General features: G+C 46.1%; 1 protein-coding gene across 4 annotated transcripts in view; it reads left to right on the top strand.

Annotated features, from left to right (window-relative positions):
• LOC138750141 (chromobox protein homolog 5-like) overlaps positions 1-21,778 on the top strand; it is a 42,662-nt gene extending 20,884 nt beyond the window's left edge. For all 4 annotated transcript variants that reach the window (XM_069912279.1, XM_069912280.1, XM_069912281.1 and 1 more), the window contains 3 exons: positions 19,778-19,958; positions 20,218-20,315; positions 20,611-21,778. In XM_069912279.1, coding sequence (XP_069768380.1) covers positions 19,778-19,958; positions 20,218-20,315; positions 20,611-20,761 — 430 coding nt within the window. In that variant the 3' untranslated portion in view covers positions 20,762-21,778. The remainder of the gene's footprint in view (positions 1-19,777; positions 19,959-20,217; positions 20,316-20,610) is intronic.
• Positions 21,779-25,837: the final 4,059 nt, after the last annotated feature.

The following is a 25,837-nucleotide window of genomic DNA, read 5'->3' as shown; positions in this document are numbered from 1 at the left end:
TTCTGTATTTGAACTCTATTTTCCTTAATATTTGTTGCCATTTTAAACTAAAAACAATTGATAAACAAAACAAAGACTTTTAACAGAAAATAAATATTCTTAAAACGGGTATTTATATAACTGCCTGGGGGAGACCGGGAATGCACGTCCACTCCCTACACCATCTTGCCACGCCCCCACAAAATCTTTGATAGTAGCCAATCACACCTAGAAATCTCCAAAGAGCATTGTTATTACCAGATATAGGGCACGCAATGATAGCCAGTACTTGCTCCAACCAATGCCACCTGTCCCTATCCTACCACATAAGCCAGATAAATTACAGTGGCATGTCCAAACTCACTCTTGTGCAAATTCACCGTGAGGTGTGCTTCCACCAGTCTTTGAAATAATTGCTCTAATTCAAGCATGTGTTCTTCCCATATATCTGTACTAATTACTAAATCATTAATATAAGCTCCTGTGTGCTCTAAACCCCGAATTACTGCATTAATCATTCTCTGAAATGAGCCAGGTGTATTTTTCAACCTGAAAGGCATAACATTTTACTCAAACAATTCAAAGGTGTAACAAATGCAGAAATCTCCCTGCCTTTCTCTGTCAAAGGAACATACCAGAATCCTTTTCAGAGATCAATCTTTGTAAGAAACTTAGCTTTTCCCACCTTATCTGTACAATCAACTATTCTGGGAATAGGGAACACATCAGTCTTTGTCACCATGTTTACTTTTCGATAATCTGTATAAAAGCTAATTGAGCCATCTGTCTTACGCACCAGAACACAGGGTGAACTCCAATTTGAACTTGATTTTTGGATGATGTAATTTTTGAGCATATAAACCACCTCTTGATCCAACAATCTGCTCTATTCCTGATTAACTCAGTAAGGATGCTGCTTAATAGTCTCAGTATCACTGACATCCACATCATGACAAGCCACAGTAGTTCTTCTTGGAACTTCTGGGAATATATCCTTAAATTTCATGTAATGTCTTCATTTCTTCCCTTTTTGATTTAGTCAAATGCATTAACTTGGTGTCTAAGTTTTGCAAAACTACAGAATTTTCCAGCCTGTGGCTTATCAATTTCTGTGCTACATGACCTTTCATGAAACGTATCTTCTCCTTAATTTCCTCTATAACTAGCAACATGGTTGGAATCCTAGTCTCCTCCTCAGTCATTTTTTCAAAGTGAGGTTTAAGCATGTTCACATGACAAACCTGTTTCTCTCTTCGATGATCAGGCATCTCAATGACATAGGTGACCTAGTTAATTTTTGATTTCACCTTATACCCTCCTGAAAATTGAGCTCTCAAAGGGTTTGACTGCATTGGAAACAAAACCAATACTTTGTCACCAGGTTTAACATCCCTAATTTTTGCTTTTTGATCATACTGAATTTTCTTTTTTCCCTGAGCAGTTTTTAAATTTTTCCTTGCCATTTCGCAAGCCTGATGTAATCTCTTTTTAAATTTGAAAACATAATCCATCAGATTTGATTATATATCATTACGCATCCACTGTTCCTTCAACAATAGTAATGGACCTCTGACTTCATGACCAAACACCAACTGAAATGGACTAAAGCCAAGAGACTCCAGAGTTGCCTCTCTAACAACAAACAATAAAAAATGGATTACTTCATCCCGATCCTTTTTATTTTCCATGCAATAAGCCCTCATCATATTTTTCACAATTAAATGGAACCTTTCTAAGGCCCCTTGACTTTCAGGATGATAGGCAGACAACACAATTTGATGGGCTCCCAATTCATACACCACCTGTTGAAATATTCCAGACATAAAATTTCTCCCTTGATCCAATTGAATTTCCCTTGGTAGGCTAAAGAGTGTGAAAAATTTTAGCATAGCCTTCACAATCGTCTTTGCTTTAATGTTTCACAGGGCAATAGGCCCTGGAAACCTTGAAGCTGTGGACGCGAGTGTTAATAAATATTCATTTCCTGCTTTGGTTTTTGGCAATTGTCCAACACAATCCACTATTACTTTTGACAAGGGATCCCCGAAAGCATGGATGGGTTGTAAAGGTGCCCCTTGTGGTCCTTGATTAGGTTTGCCCACCAGTTGACAAGTGTGACTGGTTCTACAAAAGGTCACAACATCCTTTCTTAATTTTGGTTAATAAAACTGTTTCCCTATCTTTTCTACTGTCTTCTCTCCAAGATGACCTCCTAAAAGTGTACTATGAGCCAACTTTAATATTTCATTCCTGTGTTTTGGGAATTACTTGCTTTATTACCGCCCAGTTTTCACTGGCAGGTATCACTTGTGGTCTCTACTTTCTTATCAATATTCCATCTTGAACAAAGTAACTGACTGGCACAGTTTCAATCTCCTGGTTAGACAGAATCTTATTTCTTATCCCAGCAAGATAAAGGTCATGCTTTTGTCTGGCTACTAATTCCTCTCTTGACAACAGCAAAGCTGGATCCTTAGGTTTGTCCTCAATGCTTGTATCCACTACAGGATCACAGATTTTCTCTACCTCAATCTTTTTTTAGACATGGCTCTAGTAATGGCACACGCAGGGTAGATTTGTAAATCCTTTTCGTATTCATAAATGAATGGCTTACTTGTGACTTTCACCGCAGGTATGACTTTACCCTCTTCTAAATCATTTCCTAACAAAAGAGGAACTCCATCCACTGGCAGACTTGATCTTATCCCTATTGTAACTGGGCCATTAACTAAGTCTAATTTCATCATTATTCTATGCAAAGGTATAGGCTCTGCTTCAGCACCAATGCCTTTAATTAACTTCACGTCTCCAGTATCGGTCTCCTCACCAAAATTCAAAACGTTGCTTAAGACAAGCGATTGGGCTGCTCAAGTATCCCGCAGGATTTTAACTGGCACTTGATTGGATCCTTCTTTAACCGAAATGTAACCTTCAGTCATGAATGGTTTAAAAATATCCCTAACTTTCTAATTCTGAACACTGGAAGTTGGTACTACCCCTTTCTCTTTATTCCTTTTCAGAATAAGACAATTTGCAATTATGTGCCCTGGCTTCTTACAATTGTGGCAAATAACACTTGAAAATTTTTCCTTCACCCATTTCTCTTCCTTTAACCTCACTTCTAGATTTTCTTTCTACTCTACTTGGATTATCAGCACTATTCCTTTGAAAGGTTTTCCCTGGTGTCGATTTAGACCTATGGGTTAAAGCATATTCCTCTGCGAATTTAGCCAAATCTTGCCAAGTTTTTATATTTTTTTTGCCAATTAACTTGAATATTGTCAGGAACACCATTTTTAATCTCCTCAATCAGAATGATTTTCCTCAATAAATAAAGTTGTTTTTTACTTTCATTGCAACATACCACCAATCAAAACACACAACCTTCCTATAAGCAAAATCCAGGTATGATTGGGTTGGTGCCCTTTTTAAATTCCTGAACGTTTGTCTATATGCATCTGGGACTAGTACATAAGATCGGAGTATAACCTGCTTTACAAATTCGTAATCAGCTGTTTGTTGTACAGTGAGACATAAATATACCTGTTGGACTTTCCCTTTAAGAACACTTTATTGCAAGAGTGACCACTGGTCTAGTGACCATTTTAAATTTACAACTACTTTCACAAAATGCTGAAATTCTGGTCTATTTCAGCTTCCTCAAATCGAGGAACTAACCTCACTTCGCTACTGACCAGAAATCTCTCCTCCTGGCTAGCACGTGGGTTTTGGGCTTCTCCCTCTCCTTGCATTAGGGTCAGCTTTAATTTAGCTAGTTCTAGCTCATGCTTCCTTTCTTTCTCTTTCTCCTCCTTTGCGGCAGCCCTTTCCTCCATTTTTGTCTGCCTTCTTTTTTTTCCTCTAACTCTAGTTTTCTCAAAGCCAACTTTACTTCCTCTGAAGTTTTCTCCTTTGGAAACTGTTCTAATGCAGCTTCTTCAAATACCCCCTTTCCTACGTAGTGCTTTTCAATCTTTCGGGCATTTTGTTTTCATCCCAGTTTTTTTTCTGAAGTAGTTTTAACTTGCCATCTATAACCATCAGTTCTGACTTTTTAGCCATTTTTTAATTAACCTCAATCAACCGCTTTGAACTGGTCAATATTCATAGTTGCTGGTTTTTCTGCTGGTGATTTATACACTCACCGTTTATTTTTAATTTCAAGCTGGTGGTTGAATAAAACCAAGCCAATCGCCCTAAAACTTCCAAATTGATTTGATTCTGAATGATGCCCCCAAATTATGTTACAAGATCAAACCAGCAACCACAAAGAAGGCAGATCACACAGGGGTAAAGATGAACAATTACTTTATTAACAAAAATTCACCTTCAAACTTTAATTTAAAATCCCCCCATTTATAACAATACCCACTGGTTACTATGCAAATTCCTTTAACAGTGTAAAACTAATAAATTCCCCAGTCTAAATATAACATAGATAATTAAAGTCTAAGTTATATTTCCAACCAGCGCACAGAAAAACCAACACAAAACACACAAGACTCACAAAACTTCGATCTCAACTGAAGCAAAGATCATAAACAAAATTCAGTTTGTTTCGTAAACTGAAGTCAAAAGATCTTCGAGAGAGAGAGAACAAAATTCAAATAAAATCCGTCTATTTTTACTGCTTCATTGTCCCCACTTCCTTCTTTCTACCCCAAGTACCTTCCACCCCATTCCTTCCTAGCCACGCGCGCCGTCCAGCACACCTCATATTTTGCCCCAGCAATGTCCATTCCACTACCTTTCTACTTACCTTCACTGTCCACTCCACATTTCTGCTCTCAGCACTGTCCATCCACCCCCTTTCTACCCCCCAGCACTGTCCACCCCCACTCCCTTGCTACCCCCAGCACTGTCCACCCTACTCCCTTGCTACCCCAGCACTGTCCACCCAACTCCCTTTTTATCCCCAGCACTGACTGACACACACCCTATCAACCCCTGTTCTGTCCACCCCACCCTGTTTTTACATCTACTCTGTCCTCCCCACACCTTTCTACTCCCAGCACTGCCCAAACCACCTCCTTTCTACCCCTAGCAACATCCCCCCTCCCAAGTCGCTTCCTACATTCTTAACTGTTCACTCCAACTCTTTTTACCAACATTGTGTAACCTATCCCATTCACTGTCCACTCCACCCATTCTACCCTTGTGCCACTGGCCATCCTGCCCCTTTCTATCCTCCCCTCCATCGCAACTATCTAACCCCTGAAACCTCTACCCCACCACTATCTAACCCCCTCATTGTCCAGCTCATCCCCCCTTTACACCCTGTACCGTCCACCCACTTTCTACTCCCAGCACTGCCACTTCATCCCTTTTCTAACCCCTCCACCGTCCTCCCCATTCCCTTTCTACTGCCTTCGCTAAGTCCACCCCACTCCCTTTCTACATCCTGTTCTATCCTTCCCACAACCATCTACACCATCACTGTCCACTCCACCCACATTTACCCTCTTTCTTCTCCAGCATCGTCGCCCCCCACTCACTTCTACCCCCTGCACAATACATACTACCCTCTTTATATCCACAGCATTGTCCAATCCACCCAATTTCTACCTTGCGCACTCCATTTCTACCTTGCACACTGTCCTACTCACCCCATTTCTATTTTGCGCACTGTCCACCCAACCCCCATTCTGTCACTAGCCACCCCAGCCCCTTTTTATCCAATCCTCTCCATCCCAACCCCTTTCCCCTGCATCATCCACCTCACCACTATCTACCCTCCCCCATCATTGTCCACCCCACCCTCTCCCTACACTTTGTACCGTCCACATTTCTGCATTTTTATCCCTAGCTCTGTCCATTTCACCACATGTGTACCCCTAGGACCATCCACTCCATCCTTTTTCAACCCCAAATTTACACCTCCCCCTTTCAACTTCAAGTAATGTCTACCCCACACTCTTGCTCTGCCCAGCTTTGATGCCCCCCCACTTTTACCTCATCACTGTCCAACCATCCTGCTATCTACCCCCAGCACCTTCCACCACAACTTTCTAACACCCCCGCCCTGTTCACCCCACCTCACTTTGTACACTAGCACTGTCCAATCCACTGCCTTTCTATTATTAACCCAGTCCACCCCACCCCCTTTCAACCCCAGCACTGTCCACGCAACTCACTTTCTAACCCCATCACTGCCCAACCCACTCGCTTTCTATCTTCAGCACTGTCTACCCATCTGCTTTCAACCCACATACCATATACCCCACCCCCTTCCTATCCTTCTCACACTTTTCACCCCAATCTCTTTCTAAAGCCAACTCTGACCACCAGAACCCCTTTCTACCCCAGCACTGTCAATCCACCCCTTCTAACCTCACCTATGACCACCCCACCCCTTTCCCACCCCTCTCACACTGTCCACCTCACACCCTTTCTACACCCTGCACTGACCACCCCATTCCACCTCTGTGCACTTCACTCCTTCTAACCCCAGCACTGTCTGCCCCACACCGTATCAACGCCCATACAGTCTACCCCACCCCTTCCTACCCTTCTCACTCCCACCTCCTTTCTACCCTCTGTATCAACGCCCATACAGTCTACCCCACCCCTTCCTACCCTTCTCACTCCCACCTCCTTTCTACCCTCTGCATGGCCAATATATCCCTTTCTACTCTCCTTTCTGTCCTCCCCACCCCCTTTCCATCCTCCACACTGTCGACCCCACTCCTTTTCTACACCCTGGTCTGTCCTAGCCACATCCTTCTATGCCAGCACTGTCCACCCCACTTTCTTTTTACAACTTGCTCTGTCATCCCCACACCCTTTCTACTCCCAACACTGCCCAACCCACCTCATTCTACCCCCAGACCCTTTGTACATCCAGCTCTATTCACTAGAATCCTTTTTACCAACACCATTGTCCAACCCACCCTATTTCTATCCCGTGCCTTGTCCACCCCACACCCGTTATAACCTCCCACCACTTGACATCTCAACCCTTTTTTATCCCCCTGCATCCCACCCCCAATCTACCCCCTGCAACATCCACCCTGCACTTTCTATCCTCATTGTCCACCTCATCCCATCTCTAGGCCCTGTATCGACCACCCACTTTTTACACAATACTGCCAACCCAACCCTTTTCTAACCTTTGTAGCGTATCCCCATCCCTTCCTACACCCTGCACTGTTCACTCCAACCCTTTCAACCAACAGCATTGTTCAACCCACTGCATTTCTACCCGCCATGTTGTCTACCCCACCCCCATTCTATCCTGCCCCTGCAACATCCTCTCCACTACCTTTCAATCCCCACCACTGTCCACCCCACTCCTTTCTACATCCTGCTCTATCTTTCCCACAACCATCTATAACAGCACTGACCATCCCACCCACTTTTGTACCTCCAGCCCTGTCCACCCCACCCCCTTTCAACCCCAGCACTGTCCACGCAACTCACTTTCTAACCCCATCACTGCCCAACCCACTCGCTTTCTATCTTCAGCACTGCCCAACCTATCCCTTTCTTCCCCCTGCACTCGCTCCTACCACTTTCACCATACATTCCCACCTTCTTTCTACCCACACCACTGGCCACCCCACCCCGTTCTATACCACCTTCTGTCTACCCTAACCCCTTTTTATCCTCTGCATCATGCACCCAACCACTATCTACTTCCCCGTCATTGTCCACCCCATACCCTCCCTACACTTTGTAGTCTCCACCCGCCATTTTACGCCCAACTTTGTCCACTCCATGCCATTTATACCCCTGGGACCATTCACCCCACCATTTTTTAACCCCAAAATTGTTTACACCTCCCTCTTTCAACCCCCAGTAATGTCCATCCCATCCCAGTGCTCTGCCCATCACTGTCCAACCATCCCGCTATCTACCCTCAGCATCTTTCACCACCTCTTTCTAACACCCTCTCCCTCTCCACCCCACCTCACTTTTTACCCCATTACCTTTCTACCTCCAGCACTGTCCAATCCACCGCCTCTCTACTATCAATTCAGTTCACTCTACCCTCTTTCTACCCCACTGCAACATCTACCCTACCCCTTTCTATACAATGCCGTTTTACTCCCAGCATTGTCCACCCAACTCACTTTCTATCCCCAACAATGTCCACCCCACCCCTTAATAACCCCCAAACCTTCCTCCCCACCCCCTTTCCTACCATTCTCACACTGATCACCCCAATCTCTTTCTAAGGCTTGCTCTGACCATCCGATCGCCTTTCTACCCCAGTACTGCCACTCCACCCCTTCTACCCCCAGCTCTGTTCACCCCACCCCCTTTCTACCGCCCTTGCACTGTCCACCCTTTTCTATTCACAGCAATGTCCAACTCTCTCCCTTTCTAACCCTGACCCAGTCCACCCCACCCTTTTTCTACCAGCAGCATTGTTCACCCACTCCCTTTCTAGCCTCTGTACCATCCACTCCACCTGCTTACTACCTAACACTGTTCACCCCACCTCTTTCTCATCCCAGCACTGTCCATCCCACCCCCTTTCTACCACCCTCGCACTATCCACTCCACTCCCTTTCTATACCATGCTCAGTCTTATAACCATATTAACCATATAACCACTTACAGCACAGAACAGGCCAGTTCGGCCCCACTAGTCCATGCCGTAATAAATCCCCACCCTCCTAGTTCCACTGACCAGCACCCGGTCCATACCCCTCCAGTCTTCTCCACATCCTTCTATCCCAGAACTGTCTACCCAACTCTTGTTCCTCTAGCATGTCCACTACACCCCATTTTTACCCCTATGACCATCCACCCCACCTCTTTTCAACCCCAACACTGTCTGCCTCCCCTCTTTCAGCAATGCCCACTCCACCCCCTTGCTACACCCAGCTTTGTCCAGTCTCCCCACTTTTCCCCATCACTGACCACCCCTCACCCTTTCTATCCCAGTACCATAAACCTACTACCTTTCTAGCCCCGTGCACTATCCACTTCATACTTTCTACCCCAGCCTAGTCCAGCTATCCTCTTTCTGCACCCAACACTGTTTACCCCACTCCTATTCCCAGAACCATCCACCCCTTTAGACCCTCAGCTCTGTCCACCCCCCTTTAAACCCCCATGCTGTCCACCCCACCTCCTTTCTCCCCTTCACACAATGTCTACCCCACTCACTCTTACCCTTCTCGCACTGTCCAGTCCACCCCCTTTCTACCTGAGCACTGTCCAACTCACTCCCTTTCTAACCCCAGCCTGTACACCCCAACTAATTTCTTTCCTGCACTGCACCCCACCCACTTTCTACCCTCCACACCATCCACCCCATACCCTTTTGATTTCCTGCTATATCCACACCACTCCCTTTCTAACCCCTGCACCATCCACCCCACCACCATCTACCCCTTCATTGTCCACGCCATCCCCTCTCTACATCGTGTACCGTCCACCCATATTCTACTCCCAGCTCTTCCCAACCCCCCTCAACATATTCCCCCACTCCCTTCCTACTCCTAGCGCTGTCCACTCTACACAATTTGTATCCTTAGGACCATCCACCCCATCTCTTTTCAACCCCTACACTGTCCACATCTCCCTCTTTCAACCCCCAGTGTGGATTCCTGTTCTTTAGTGGACTCTATGAAATGATATTACCGAAACTTTCGTCTTGTCAGCCTTCCTTTAATCTGCAGAATTGTGAGTTATCTGCTTGGATTTTCACAGAGATGCTCTCTGTGAAAGCTGGTGGAAAAAACTAAACATGTGTTTCAGAGCTTTTCCTTTGGTGCAATCAAAAGTTCACACAATACATTTTATCCAATGCAATTTCTACTAAGTAAAAATTCCATTGATACAGATGATTGACAGCCTCTTATCAGCCCTGCTTGTTTGATTGATTCAGAGTAAATTCCTACAATTGGTTGTGGTGCTAATTGGTCCTTTTGAATTGCCATGCATGCCTTACTAGAATGCTCCAAAACCTAGCTACACTATCACTAGCTGTTAACCCTTTCCATTCTCACCAGCAATGCCCAACCCACCCCTTTACTATACCTAGCTTATTCCAGTCCACCCTCTTTTACCACATCACTCCACCCCACCCTCTTTCTCCCCCCAGCTCCATCCACCCCACTCCCCTTTCTACACCCTGCTCTGTCATCCCCATACCCATCTACCCCAGAACTGTCCACCCCACTTTTTTACCTCCAGCACTGTCCACCCCACCCACATTCTACTCCCATAACTGCCCAACCCTCCCTCTTTCTACCCCAGCACTACTCCACCACCCCTTTTCTTCCCACAGCATTTCTACTCTGCATGCTGTCCATCCCACCCCCATTCTACCCTCCCCCAACTGCTTCCGCTTTCTGTACCCTACCCCCTTTCTACCCTTTCTACTGTCCACCCCACCACTATCTACCTCCCTCATTGTCCACCTTACCCATCTCTCCAACCTGTACCTTCTACCCAGATTCTCAGCATTGCCCATTCACACCCTCTCTACCTCAGCACCATGCCCCCCACTCTCTTCCTACCCCCAGCATTGTCCATTTCACCCAATCTCTACCCCTAGGACCGTTTCCCACACTCCTTTCCAACCTCAAAACTGTCCACATCTCCCCCTTTCAACCCTTGTCCACCCCACCCCCTTACTATGCCCAGTTTTGACGAATCTACCCACTTTTAACCTACATTCCTCTCCCTTTCTAACCAAGACCCTTACACACCATCCCTTTCTAACTCCCCATCCTGTCCACCACATTACCTTTCTATGCCCCTGCACTGTCCACTCCACCCCCTTTCTACCCTCAGCACCATCCAATCCACCACCTTTCAACCCCAACGCAATCCACCCCAACCCCTTTCAACATTCGAGCTGTGCACCCCACCCTATACCATTCCCTTTCTACACCCTGCTCTGACAGCCCTGCTCCCTTTCCACTCCAGCACTGTCCAACCCAACATCTTTGAATCCCCAGCACAGTCCATCCCACCCCTTTCTACCCCCAGCACTCCCAGCACTGTCTTTCCCATCCCTTTCTAAATCCCCCGCCCAGTCCCCCCACCCCCTTTCCAACCCTGCACTGCCACCCCACCCCCTTTCTAAATCCTGCAATGGTAAATCTCACACCCTTTCTAACCCAGCACTGACCACCACACCCCCATTCTATCCCTGTATTTCTCCACCCACCTCCTTTCTCCACCCAGCACCGTCAACCCCACCCCCTTTCTACTGTCCTCCCACTGTCCCCTTCACTACTCCCTTTCTATACCATGCAACTCTCCCCCACTTTCTACTCCAAGCACTGCCCAACCCACCCTCTTTATAACCCCCAACATCAACCTCTCCCTTCCTACTCACTGCAATAACCACCACATGCCCTTTCAATCCACAGCATTGTCCAATCCACCCCATTTCTACCCCCCCAACACTGTCCACCCCACCCACTTTCTACCCTCTTCACCGTCCACACCACCCCCTAATAACACCCATCACTCTCCAACTCACCCTCTTTCTACCACACACATTATCCACCCCACCAACTTTGTACCCCCAGCACTCTCCCTTTGAATCCCCAACAGAGTCTACTCCATACCATATGTATCCTAGCACTGTCTACCCCATAATTTTCTAACCCCCCTTGCACTGTCAACCTCACCCCCTCTCTACCTGCTGCATTGCCACTCCACCACTTGCTTTCCCAGCTCTGTCCACCCCACCCTTTTTCTACCTCAACACTTCTATCCCACCCCCTTTCTAGCCCAGTACTGTTCATCCAACCCAATTTCTACTGCCCTTGCACTGTTCACCCCACTCCCTATCTACACCCTGTTCTGTTCTTTCCTATATCCTGTTCACCCTACTTTTGTACCTCCAGCACTGTTCATCCACTGTTTCCATCCCCACACTGGTCACCTCATCTCCTTTCTAGCCCCCCTTCATCCACATCATCTTTCTACCCCCTGCCCCATCCACCTCACAACTATCTACCTGCCTCACTGTCCACCTCATCTCCTTTCTACACCCTGTTCCCTCCACTATATATTCCCTCATTGTCCACCTCTCTATAACCTCTAAAGTCCACTTACTTTCTACTCCCAGCACTGTCCACTCCACCCCTTTCTACCCCTGCAACGGTCCCCCCCACTCCCTTCCTACAATCAGCACTGTGCTCACCACCCTATTTGTACTGCTAGCACCATCTACCCCACCCCTTTTCAACCCCAATACTGTCCACATCTCCCCTTCCAACCTCCAGCGATGTCCACACACCCCCTTGCTACATCCAGATTTTGTCCACCCATCCCCCTTTCTACTCCCCGCATCTTCCACCCCATCCCTTTCTAACCCCACTGCTTTGTCCACCCCACCTCACTTTTTACCTCTGCACTGTCCACTCCATCCCCTTTCTACTCTCAACACTGTTCAATCCACCACCTTTCTACCCCCTCACTGCCCCTCCATTCCCTTCCTACCCTCAGCATTTTCCCTACACATCATTTGTACTCCTAGGACTGTCCACCCCACCCCTTTTCAACCCTAACACTGTCCACATCTTCTTTCAACCCCCAGAAGTGTCCACCCCACCTCCCTGCTACGCCCAGCTTTGTCCATTCACCCACTTTTACCATTTCTGTACATCCCTCCCCCTTTCTACCCCCTGCACCATCCAGCTCATCCCTTTCTAACCCCTGCCCTGTCAACCCTACCTCACCTTTTACCCAATCACCATCCACCCCGCTACCTTTCTTCCCCTGCACTGTCCACTCCACCCCCTTTTTAACCCTCATCACTGTCCAATCCACCACCTTTCTACACAGCCTAGTCCACAACACACTCTTTCTATCCTCTGCACCCCAGCCCATTTGTACCCCCACCACTGATCACCACACCTCCTTTCTACACCCTCCTCTGATCACGCCATCCCTTTTCTACCCCAGCAGGGTCCACTCCACCCCTTTTGTACCCCAGTAGGGTTCACTCCACCCCTTGTACCCTCAGCATTTTCCACCCCAACCTCTTTCTTCCACCCCCACTGTCCACCGCACCCCCTTTTTACATCCCTCACTATCCACCCTACCCCTTTTCTACCCATTGCAATGACTACCACTCCCCCTTTCTACTCCCAGCACTGTTCACACCACACCCTTTCTACTCTCAGCACTGTCCACACCACACCCTCAGCACTGTCCACCCCACCCTTTATTACTCCCAGTACCTTCCACCCTACCCCTTTCTACATCATGCACCAACCAACCCCCTTTCTTTTTTAATTTTTTAAAAATAATTTTATTTAATATTTTCGCTCTATTGAAAAATTCAAATACATATATATTTTAAAAAAAACTAAACTACTTCCCCTTCCCCCTTCCTAACACAAAAAAAAACAATCTTCCCCCCGGAACCTTGTAAAAAGATATTTAATAATCCCTGATTTGTGTGCTAAATTTACAAAATTTATTTAATTTCTATGGACGTATTTCAAATATAAACCTCATATATCAATACAAAAAGAATAATTATTTCTAACATTATATGTTATTTTTTTTCTCAATATAAACAAGAATACAATTCATTATGCCATATACGCAATTTTAATGTAACAGTTATACATTTTCTTGCTACTGCTGGTCCTAATCTTAAAAAGGCTAAATACGGTTTAGACATTTGTGAATGTACAAATGGAACATTAACAAAACCCAATAAGCCCAACTTAGAATCCAATCGAATATCCATTTTGAACAAATCTCTCAAAAATGTTATAACTTCCTCCCAAAAATACTTAAATTTCTTATAGGACCAAACTGAATGTACAAAAATACCCATTCTGGTCTCTAAATCTAAAACATACATCTGTTAAACTAAATCCATATATTTTAAAGTTCTCAGGAGTTAAATATAATTGATGTAAAAAATTGTAATTAACCATACTATATCTCACATTAATTAATTAATTTGATAACACTATCAAGGCACATTTTTGATCATTTTTCCCATGCCAAATCAATATTTAAATAATTTTCCTATTTCTCTTTAACTTTATATATTTAGTTTTTCCATTTTCTCCTGAAGCAACTTTTACATATCTGAAATAAAACCTTTTGCAGGAATTAATAATTAAAATTTTGTTTGATCTGGTAAAATTATTTCCTTGCCATAATTATTCTTTAAAAAATCTCAAAGCTGATAATAAACAAACAATGATTTTGATTCAATACCATATCTTTCCTGTAATCTTTTAAATGAACAAAAGCTCGCTGCCTCAAAACATTAACTATTCCTTTAATTTTCTAATCTTTCAAATATGGATTATATAATGAAAAAAGGAATTAATTTATTTTGATATAGTGATTTTATAGAAACTATCCTTTTGGAGCCTATAATTAAATCTCGATTATGCCAAATATTCATTATATGTTGTAAAACAGGTCATTTAAAGTCTTGTAACAATATAGAGTTCCATTTATAAATAAAATCTTTGCCCACCTTAGGGGATTGATCGGTTTCAAATAACCTATAACTAAACTTCAACTGAGCTGCCTCTTAATAATTATAAAAACTTGGTAATTGCAAACCACCTAACTCATAACGCCAAGTTAATTTTTGTAAAGAAACCCTTCATAATTTACCTTTCCATAAAAATAATCTAATAACTTTATTTATTGCCTTTAAAAAATTTTTGGAGCTACATACGTAATAGATTGAAAAATATATTGTACTCAATAAATATTAATCTTTATACAATTCATTCTTCTCATTAAAGTCAATGGTAAATCTTAACACATCTAAATATTTTTTAACCTTATTTAATAAAGGTACATAATTCAAATTATATAATTCATGATCATTTTTATTTACAACTACCCCTAAATATTTGATTTTAGTTGACAATTTAAATTTAGTAATTTGTTTACAATCCTTATAATCTTCTTCAGCTATTGATAAAATCTCACTCTTTTCCCAATTAACTTTATATCCTGACAATTATTCAACAATTCTTGTAATTACTTTAATGAAATTTTTGGATTGGTTAAATATATCAAAACATCATCTGGAAACAGAATCATTTTATATTAACTTTCTTTCACTTTAATTCCCCTAATACTAAAGTCTTATCAAAAAGCCTAACCTAAAGATTCTATCACTAAAGCAAACAAAGCAGGTGAGAGTGGAAAACCTTGTAGAACAAAACAAATTAAAAGACTTTGAAATTTGACCATTAGTCAATACGCTTGCGGTGGGTCCTGCTCAATAAGCCTTTACTCAGCCTCTAAAAAAAATGGACCAAAATTAAATTTTCCAATACTTTAAACAAAAACTTTGATCAAATGCCTTCTCAGCATCCAAAGATACAATCATTGGTTAATTATTTTGTTGTTTTGCAACATTGTTTAATAAAATCAACTTAACTATATTATCTGCTGAATATCTACCTTTAACAAAACCTACTTGATTGAGGTGCACCAGTTTTGGCAAATAATTTGCTAACCTATTAGCTAAAACTTTCACCACTAATTTATAATCCACATTTAGCAATGATATTGGTCTATAAGATGACACTTTTAAGGTTCTCTATCTTTTTTAGGTATAACTGTAATCAAAGCTCATGAGAAATATTCTGGAAATACACCAGTTTCAGTTGCTTGTTTCAAAACGTCTTTTTATAACAGAAATGACAGATCATTAAATTATTTATAAAACTCTACCGTAAATCCGTCCTCTCCAGGAGATTTCCCATTAGGCATTGATTGCAAAGCTTCTTTCAATTCTAAATCAGTAAAAAAAAAGTTTCTAAATTTCTCACATCAACCTCATTCAGCAGTGGTAAATTAAAACTAGATTAAAATAAATCAATTTGTTCCATTTCTTTTTTTTTTATTTTTCACACTATGAACCATATCAACCAAAATATGTACAAATTTTTCTCATTAAATTTACACAGTGGTCTTTTCTCCACTTTTTTTCCCCTTTCCTGCCCTCCCCTCTACCCACCGCCCTCCAAAACCCATAAATATTCAACATATACAATACAATAAAACCCTAAAACAATATTTTCACACAAAGGAAAATAAACAAGAAAAATGCATCATCTATTTATTACTCACTGAATCTAGTCATTTTGCCTTCTTATAATTTTCATTTTCATTTTAGGGGGTGGAGGTCATAGGCAAGCTCTGTCTAATATGTTCCATGTATGGTTCCCAAATTTGTTCAAACATTGTGACTTTATTTTTTTAAATTATATGTTATTTTTTCCAATGGAATACATTTATTTATTTCCATGTACCATTGTTGTATTCTCAGGCTCTCTTCCATTTTCCAAGGTGACATTATACATTTTTTTGCTATTGCTAAGGCTATCATAATGATTTTTTTTTTGTACTTTATCCAATTTGAGACCTTATTCTCTACTTTTTATGTTACTTAAAAGAAATAATTCTGGGTTTTTCAGTATGTTATTTTTTGTCATTTTATTTAGTATCTGATTTAATTCTTCCCAAAACGTATTTACTTTCGTACATGCCCAAGTTGCATGTAATGTTGTTCCCATTTCCTTCTCACAGCAAAAACATTTATCCGATAATGTTGAATCCCAACATTAAAGCTTATTGAGCAGGACGCACCGGAAGCGTATTGACTAATGGTCAAATTTCAAAGTCTTTTAATTTGTTTAATTCTACAAGGTTTTCCCCTTTCCTTTGCTATGCCCTGCTTTGTCCACTCCACTCACTTTTAACCCAATCACTCTCCACCCCTCCACCTTTCTACCCCAGAACCTTCTACCCCACACCTTCCTAAACCCCTGGCCTCTCCACCCCACCTCACTTTTTAATACAGCACCGTCCACCCCACTCCCTTTCTACCCAACGCACTCTCCATCCCTCCCCTTTTCTACCCCCTGCACTGTCCACCCAGCCCCATTTCTACCCCCGTATTATCCACCCCAACCACTTACAACCCACTGCATTCTCTACCACACCCCACTTTCATCCACCATCTCTGTCCACCCTACGCTCTTTATACCCTCAGCAGTCCACCCCCTTTCTACTACCCGCACTATCCACCCCATCCCATTTCTCTTCCTTGTACTGTCCACCCCACTCCCTTTCTACTCCCAGCACTGCCCACCCTCTCCCTTCCTACCCTCTGCACTGTCCTCTCCACTCCCTTTCTACCCTCATAAATGCACAATCCATTGCATTTCTATTACCATCCTAGTCATACGCCCCCTTTCTACACCCAGCTCAGTCCATCCCAACCACCTTCCACCCCATCCCTTTTAACCCCTGACCCCATCCCACCTCACTTTTTATGGAAGCACCATCCACTCTACTACCTTTCTACCCCCTGCACTGTCTTCATACTACCCTCAGGATTGTCCAATCTACCACCGTACTATCACTTCCCAGTCCACCCTCCCCTTTCCTCACCCAGCTCAGTCCACCCCAACCCCTTTCTAGCCCCAGCAATTTCCACTCTCTTTCTACCCAGAGCAATGTCTATACCACTCCCTTTCTATCCCAGCATTGTCCAACCCACCCCTTTAAACTGCATTGCTGTCCACCACATCCCCTTTCTACCCTCTTGCAATGTCCACCCATTCACCTCTCTACCCCCTGCATTGCCCACCACTCACCATTTCTACCCCCACACTGTCCACCACTCACCATTTCTACCCCCACACTGTCCACCACACCCACTTTCAATGCCCATCTCTGATCCCCGCACCCCCTTTCTAAACATGCTCAGACCACCCTACACCCTTTCTACCACCTGCACATGCCACCTACCCCCTACCTACCACCTTCATTGTCCACGATACCCCTTTTCTACCATCCGAAAGTCCACTCTACCACCTTTTTACCCACTGCACCATCCACCCTACCCCCTTTCAACCCCTATACCGTCCGCCCTATCCCCTTTACCCCACCCAACACTGTTCACTCCACCCCCTTTCTTCTCCCAGTCCTGTCTACTCCATCCCCTTTTTACAGGCTGTTCCGTCCATCCCACCCCCTTTCTCCCGCCCTCGCATTGCCCACCCCACTCCCTTTCTACACCCTGCACTGTTCTCACCACATGCTTCTACCCCAGTATTGTCCATTCCACCCTCTTGTACCCCCAGAACTGTCCACCCCATCCCCTTTACTCCCATCACTGCCCAACCCACCCCCTTTCTACCCCAGCACCGCCTTCCACTCCCTTCCTACCCCCTGCACTGTCGACCTCACCCCCTTATTATACACAGCATTGTCCAACCCATCCCATTTCTGCCCTGAGCACTGTGCACCTCACCCCCATTCTAACCCGCCAATAGCCTCCCCACCCCCTTTCTATCCCCCCTCCTGTCCACCCAAGCCACTTACTAAAGGTCTACCACCTTTCTACACCAAGCACTGTCCACTCCACCCCATTTGTACCCCTAGGACTGTCCACCCCACTGCTTTTCAACCCTAACACTGATCACATCTCCCCTTTTCAACCTTCAGTAGTGTCCACCCAAACCCCTTCCTACTCCAAGCTTTGTCCTGTCCTCCCACTTTTACCCCATCACTGTCCACCCCTTCCCCTTTCTTCCACAGCACTTTCCACCCTATCCCTTTCTAACCACCCCAGCCCTGTCCACCCCACCTTACTTTTTACACCATGACCTTTCTACCCCAAACACTATCCACCTCACCCCTTCTACCCGAACATTGTCCACCTCACCCGCTTTCTTCCACTTATACTGTCCATGCCACCCCCTCTCTACCCACTGCTCTCTCCACTCAACTACTCCCTTTCTACCCCACTGCACCTATCCTTTTTCTACTTCTCTACACCGTACACCCTACTGCATTTACCCCCAGCACTGTGCACTCTACCCCCTGCACAGGCCACCCTGTCCCCCTTTCTACAACCCTGCACCATCCACTCTACTCTTTTTTTTATCCCCAAACTATCTGTCCTACCCCCAGCACTGTCCACCACACCCCCTTTCTACTCTCAGCACTGTTTCTACCTCCTCGCTGTCCACCCTACCAACTTTCTAATCCTGCAATTCCTATCCAAACCCTTTTCTACCCTCAGTACTGTTCACTCCACCCCCCTCTACCCCCAGCACTGTCAACCCCAATGCCTTTCTTCTCCATCGTTGTGTAGCCACACTCTCTACCCACTGAACCTTCTACATCACCCCTTTATAACCACCTGTATTGTCCAGATTACCCACTTTCAACAAACACTGTTCACTTGCTTTCTAGCCCCACATTGTCCACTGCTCCCCCTTTGTATCACCAGCAGTCAATCCCCCTTCTGCCCCCAGCAATATCCACCCCATCACTTGCTATGCCCAGATTTGTCCATGCAACCCAGTTTTACTTCATCACTGTACACCCCTCCCCATTTCTTCCCCAAGCACTTTCCACCCAATCCCTTCTTAAACCCTCCCTGCCATGTCCACCCCACCTCACATTTTACCCTAGTACCATCCACCCTACCCTCTTTCTATCCAACGCATTCTCCACCCCCTCCCTTTCTACCCCCTGCACTATCTACCCTGCCCATACTGTCCACCCTACCTGTTACAACCTCCATTACTTTCCACCCCAACCTTTGGTGCACTGATTCTCGCACACCCCTTTTCCTGCATTGTCTTCACCCCTTCATTCCTCCCATATACTAAAAAAAACATATTTTCTACCACCCCAGCCTTGATAGTCAGATCATTTCCGTATCCCCCTAATTGCCCCCCACCCAATTCCCACTCATGCTGCTCTTTACCAGCCCTTGCTTCATTGATGCATGTAACCCTTTACTCCCCCAACTCCTCCCCTCCTATGCCCCATTAATGTCCGTATCCCTCTCATCTGGCAGGGCTGAAAACACGTGGGAGCCGGAGAAGAACCTGGACTGCCCTGAACTGATTGGAGAATTCCTGAAAAACTACAAGGATCAGGAAAATGGAGCCAGCTCCAAGGACAAGTCTGAGAGCATCAAGCGGAAGTCCTCCATTGTCAACGGCAACGAGGAGTCCAAAGCCAAGAGGAAAAAGGAGGTGAGGGCGGCCTGGCTTGTATTGAAGCACCTCTGAATGCCAATTCTGCCTAGAACTCTAAATCTTCACATCAAACACAATGTGCAGGAGAGAATGGTGGGAAAGGGGAAGCAGAGTGGCCAGAATGGGGCTGCAGGCTTATGAGGAGGAGGCTAATTTGCAGACTCCTTCCCCACTGCCCTGACTTGTCATGTGTGGGGGGATTAAAGGTGGGCACCCCTGACTTTCCTGCTCTCTCACCATCACTCATTTAAACCAGGAGGAAGAAAGTGTGCGGGGATTTGACCGGGGACTGGAGCCTGAAAAGATTATTGGTGCCACCGATTCCTGTGGAGAGCTGATGTTCCTGATGAAATGGTGAGGGGCGACGGAGAAGAGAGGATTGGTGGGAAGGAAGAAGGGGTGGGGAAAGGGAGGGGCCCAGGAAATACTGAGGAGGAAGTGGTGGGGAGGAGGGAGGGGTATGTGGTAGGGTTGGTTTGAGGGGGTAGGATATTGAAGAGAAATGATGCTGAGGAGGCGGGGAGAGGGGCTGTGAGGGAGTGGTAAATGAGAAGGAGGGGTGTGAGGGAAATGCAGGGCAGGAAGAATATGCATCAGAAAGGTGTCACTTGACTCTTTGGGACTTGGTCCCCCTCCTCCCTTTCTACAGGAAGGAATCAGACGAGGCTGATTTGGTTCTGGCGAAGGAGGCCAACGTCAGGTGCCCACAGATCGTCATTGCCTTCTACGAGGAACGGTTGACATGGCACGCCTATCCTGCCGAGGACGAGGAGAGGCGGGAGCAGCAGGGAGCCAGCTAGGTGCAGGAAGAAGGGTCCCCCAGAGAGGGACAGAGTCCCTCTCCCCTCCCCTCCCCTCCTCTCCCCTAGTGGGGGACAGAGATCCACACCCCTCCCACAGAGAGGGACAGGGACCCCCTGTCCCACGTGCCCTGGAGAGGGATGGAGACCCCCCCTTCCCTGGCGAGAGACAGGGATGCCCTACCCTCCGTGAGAGTGATGGGGACCCCTCCCATGGAGAGGGATGGGGATCCAATCACTTCCCCTCCCCAGAAAGGGACGAGGACCCCTCCTCACCAGGACAGGGACTAGGACCCCTTCGTATCCCAGGAGAGGACTAGGAGCCCTTCCCCTTATCTCCCCTCCCATGGAGATGGACAGGGACCCATCCCTCCCATCCCCCAGAAGAGGTTGGGGTCTAATCCCTTACCCATCTCTCGCCCTGAAATGGACAGGAACCATTTCCCTCCCTTGAAGAGGGATGGGGACCCACGTCCCACCCCTAGAGAGGGACGGGGACCCATTCCCCTTTCTCAGAGAGGGACAGCGACCCACTCCCCTAGCCCAGAAAGGGATGGGTCCCATTCCCCTCACATTCCCAGAGAGGGATAGGGACCAACTCCCATCGAGGGAGCGTGACCCCCCTTCCAAACCTATTGGAGGGCAATGGGGACATAACCTTTACCCTCCTCACTTTCCCTCCACCCCTTCCCTGCAAGGGACTTAAACACTCCTCTCCCCTTTATTCACGCCTCCACATTTGCCTGGGGTCAGAACAGACCATATGTTCATCTTTCCCTGTCTTGTCCCACAAGCAGATAGACAGGAGCGGCCCTCTATTGTACAGTTACTGGTCAATCTTTCTCTCTTTATCTTACATGCACGCACTCAGTGTGCATGTGTCCAAATTTTTTTTTATTTGTTAGTGAGATGAGTATTATTATGGGAACCTCCAGAGAAAGACCTTCCTTTTTTTCTACAGAACTGTAACCTGCTGTTCTTGTCTATATCAACAACAATTTACAATATGTAATACAATGTGAGCTGTCTTTCATTGCACATGAGAACACTTGGGGGTGAATAGAACACTATTTAAAGTGTATCCTATAAACATCAGAAACGGCCAAGTGTTGGCCCCTCACCCAATTGATCTGCTCCTCGTACTGGCAATCTGTTCCATCATTGTATGTGCCTCTGTAAGACCCCTCATACTTACAAACATCACTGAGTTCAGTCCCAGATTTCTTCCCACAGGCTCAACCCCTCATCTCTGGAACCAATCCGTGATTCCCATCTACAACACCACAGCCAGTCCTTCGCCAATGAGACCAGAATACTTGCAGTACTCGAGTTCAATGCATGACCATCACTGAATAGCCTATTAACAACATAGGTGGAGAGGAGGATGGTGTGGTGACCATTGAACCAAAACTGGAAAAGGTAAGATGCATCTGCAAGACTAATAGGCTGGGAAACCTAAGTAACAAACATTGGAACTTCCCATAGCTGTCCCAATATTAACAAGGCATGTTTCAAGTATGTGAGGGAACTCTCTCACATGCCTGGAAAAAGTAGACCATAAGATCCAAATCTATTATTTTGTACTTCACCCATCTACAGGGTTACAGGAGATAATCGGGGAATGCCTTGGTGTTCACAGGGGTTTCCAAGGTTTGTGTCGGTTTACAATGGGGTCTTGGGGTTTGTGTGGGTGTTTCACGCTCCGTAAATGGTTATATGGCTATACCGGGGGTCCTGGGGGTGTATAGTTGTATACAATGGATCCCAAGACTCTGGTGCCGCCAGCCACCCCCCTCCACTAGCGCTTCTTGTCTCTTGCCCGCCAGGCTTGTGTGAGAGTGTTTAAAGTGGGTCCTGGGGAATGTGTGGGTGTTTACAGAGGTTCTGGGTGGTGTTTAATGTTTAGAGGGTGTCTAGTGGAGTGCGATGTGGTTTACATAGGATTGTATTGGTGTTTCCAAGGTGACGCAAGAGAGTGTTGCTGTTTGTAGGAGATCCCGGGGTTTGTGTTGGTGCTTACATAGGGTCTTGTTGAGTGTGTCGGTGTTTACAGGGGATCCGGGGAGTGTGTCGGTGTTTACAGGGGGTCTGGGAGTGGCTGTGGGTGTTTACAGAGGACCGGGGACAGTATGTCGGTGTTTACATGGGGTCTGGGATGTGTGTCCTTTAGAAATTAGTGTGTTAGTGTTTACAGGGGATGCAGGGAGTGTATCTCCAGGGGTTTCCTGGGACTGGGTGTTCACAAGGATGTCTCTGGGAATTTGTCTGTTTACATGGGGTTGCGGGGAGTATTTGGCTATTTACAGATGGTCCCCGCAATGTGTGGGTATTTACAGGGGGTCCTAGGGAATATGTCGTGTTAACCGGTTATTACAGGGGGTCCCGGTCAGAGTGTCTTTGTTTATTTGGTTTTTACAGGGGGTGCGGGGACTGCCGGTGTTTACAGGGGCTCCCCAGATTTGTGTTGGTGTTTACATAGTGTCCCTTTTCGGATGGCAGAACGCCAGATAATCCACTCCATAAGCTGCCATATCCAACCCATTGCCTTCCAATTGCACTACCGCCTGACTCGTGCAGCCGGTCTATGGCTCACCCGACTCGCGCTACCGGTCATCCTCTTGCCCAGCCAACTCACGCCGTCGGTTTCTTGCTAGCCAAACTCACGTTCGTTTCCCCGTCTGACTTGCGCTGCTGATCTCCCTGGCTGAATTCCACTGCCGATCTCTTGACCTCCCAACTCACCCTGCCTGTATATATATATGGATAAAGATAAAGAATCAGTGTTTATAGGGGTCCCGGGGTTTGTGTTGGTGTTTACAGCAAGTCGCATGGAGTGTATCAGTGTTTACAGGAGGTCCCAGGAAGTCTGCCCGTGTTTACAAGGGGTCTCGTGGAGTGTGTTGGTGTTTACAGAGGGTTCCGGGGAATGTGTTTGTGTTCACAGGGGATATCGGGTTGTGTGTTGGTGTCTGCAAGGCTTCCACGTGACGGTGTTTACAGTGGTACCCGGGGATGTGGGTATTTACAGGGGTTTCCGGGAATTTTGGGGTATTTGCAGCCGTTACTGGGAATGTAGGTTATTACAGAGCATCTTGGGGAATGTGTCTGGTGTTTAAAGAGGGTCTCGGGGAGTGTGTGGGTGTTTACAGGGAGTCCCGGGGAGAGTTGTTTACGGTGGTGTGTGCCGGTGTTTGTAGTGGATCGCGGGGAATAGTTTACAGGGACTACTGGAGTTTGTTGGTTTTTACATAGAGTTCTGGGGAGCGTGCTTGTGTTTTTACGTGGTCCTTCTGTTTCTATGGTGTCTACAAGGAGTGGTGGCTACATAATACTTTATGCGGAAACCTTGGTGGTCAGTGGGTTCCAAATTTCGGATCTTTCCGGAATGCGGTAAGCCAGACATAAGCCCACCCTAATTGTACTTCTGGGTCCACCCCTACCCTTTTTCAATGGCTTACCCGCTCACGCCCCACCCCCCCTCCCCCAACTGCTGGACTCGTATTTGCAGTCTCTCACCCGCCCGACTCAAGCTGCCGGTCTTTCGCCGGTCCGACCTGTCAGAAATAAAACTTCTCACACATGAGTCTCTTTAAAACTGATGACACGACAAGCTTTATTTACAAGTCTGCAGAGTTGGACTCAACTGGCTTCTCACCAGTTAAGCCCCGATACATACAGTGCATTGATTTTTATACCCTTATTGTTTGCCCTTCCCCTTCTTATTAATACTGTTTTAATTGGTTAGTATTGCAAAAGCAATACTAATGAGTGGTGGACTAGCCTCGCCAAACGAACACAGCTCAGCGCGGACATTGGCGACTTCAGGGGTTTCTACGAGGCTCTAAAGGCTGTGTACGGCCCCTCACCCCAAGTCCAAAGCCCGCTGCGCAGCTCAGACGGCAAAGTCCTCCTCAGCGACAAGATCTCCATCCTCAACCGATGGTCAGAACACTTCCAATCTCTTTTCAGTGCCAACCGCTCAGTCCAAGATTCCGCCCTGCTCCAGCTCCCTCAACAGCCCCTAAGGCTAGAGCTGGATGAGGTTCCCACCCTGGATGAGACATATAAGGCAATTGAACAACTGAAAAGTGGCAAAGCAGCAGGTATGGATGGAATCCCCCCAGAAGTCTGGAAGGCTGGCGGCAAAACTCTGCATGCCAAACTGCATGAGTTTTTCAAGCTTTGTTGGGACCAAGGTAAACTGCCTCAGGATCTTCGTGATGCCACCATCATCACCCTGTACAAAAACAAAGGCGAGAAATCAGACTGCTCAAACTACAGGGGAATCACGTTGCTCTCCATTGCAGGCAAAATCTTCGCTAGGATTCTACTAAATAGAATAATACCTAGTGTCGCCGAGAATATTCTCCCAGAATCACAGTGCGGCTTTCGCGCAAACAGAGGAACCACTGACATGGTCTTTGCCCTCAGACAGCTCCAAGAAAAGTGCAGAGAACAAAACAAAGGACTCTACATCACCTTTGTTGACCTCACCAAAGCCTTCGACACCGTGAGCAGGAAAGGGCTTTGGCAAATACTAGAGCGCATCGGATGTCCCCCAAAGTTCCTCAACATGATTATCCAACTGCACGAAAACCAACAAGGTCGGGTCAGATACAGCAATGAGCTCTCTGAACCCTTCTCCATTAACAATGGCGTGAAGCAAGGCTGTGTTCTCGCACCAACCCTCTTTTCAATCTTCTTCAGCATGATGCTGAACCAAGCCATGAAAGACCCCAACAATGAAGACGCTGTTTACATCCGGTACCGCACGGATGGCAGTCTCTTCAATCTGAGGCGCCTGCAAGCTCACACCAAGACACAAGAGAAACTTGTCCGTGAACTACTCTTTGCAGATGATGCCGCTTTAGTTGCCCATTCAGAGTCAGCTCTTCAGCGCTTGACGTCCTGCTTTGCGGAAACTGCCAAAATGTTTGGCCTGGAAGTCAGCCTGAAGAAAACTGAGGTCCTCCATCAGCCAGCTCCCCACCATGACTACCAGCCCCCCCACATCTCCATCGGGCACACAAAACTCAAAACGGTCAACCAGTTTACCTATCTCGGCTGCACCATTTC

The sequence above is a fragment of the Narcine bancroftii genome (assembly GCF_036971445.1).
Source record: "Narcine bancroftii isolate sNarBan1 chromosome 12 unlocalized genomic scaffold, sNarBan1.hap1 SUPER_12_unloc_2, whole genome shotgun sequence".
Lineage (NCBI taxonomy): Eukaryota > Metazoa > Chordata > Chondrichthyes > Torpediniformes > Narcinidae > Narcine > Narcine bancroftii.
Note: the sequence above shows the minus strand (reverse complement) of the source record. Positions and strands in the feature narration are given on the sequence as shown.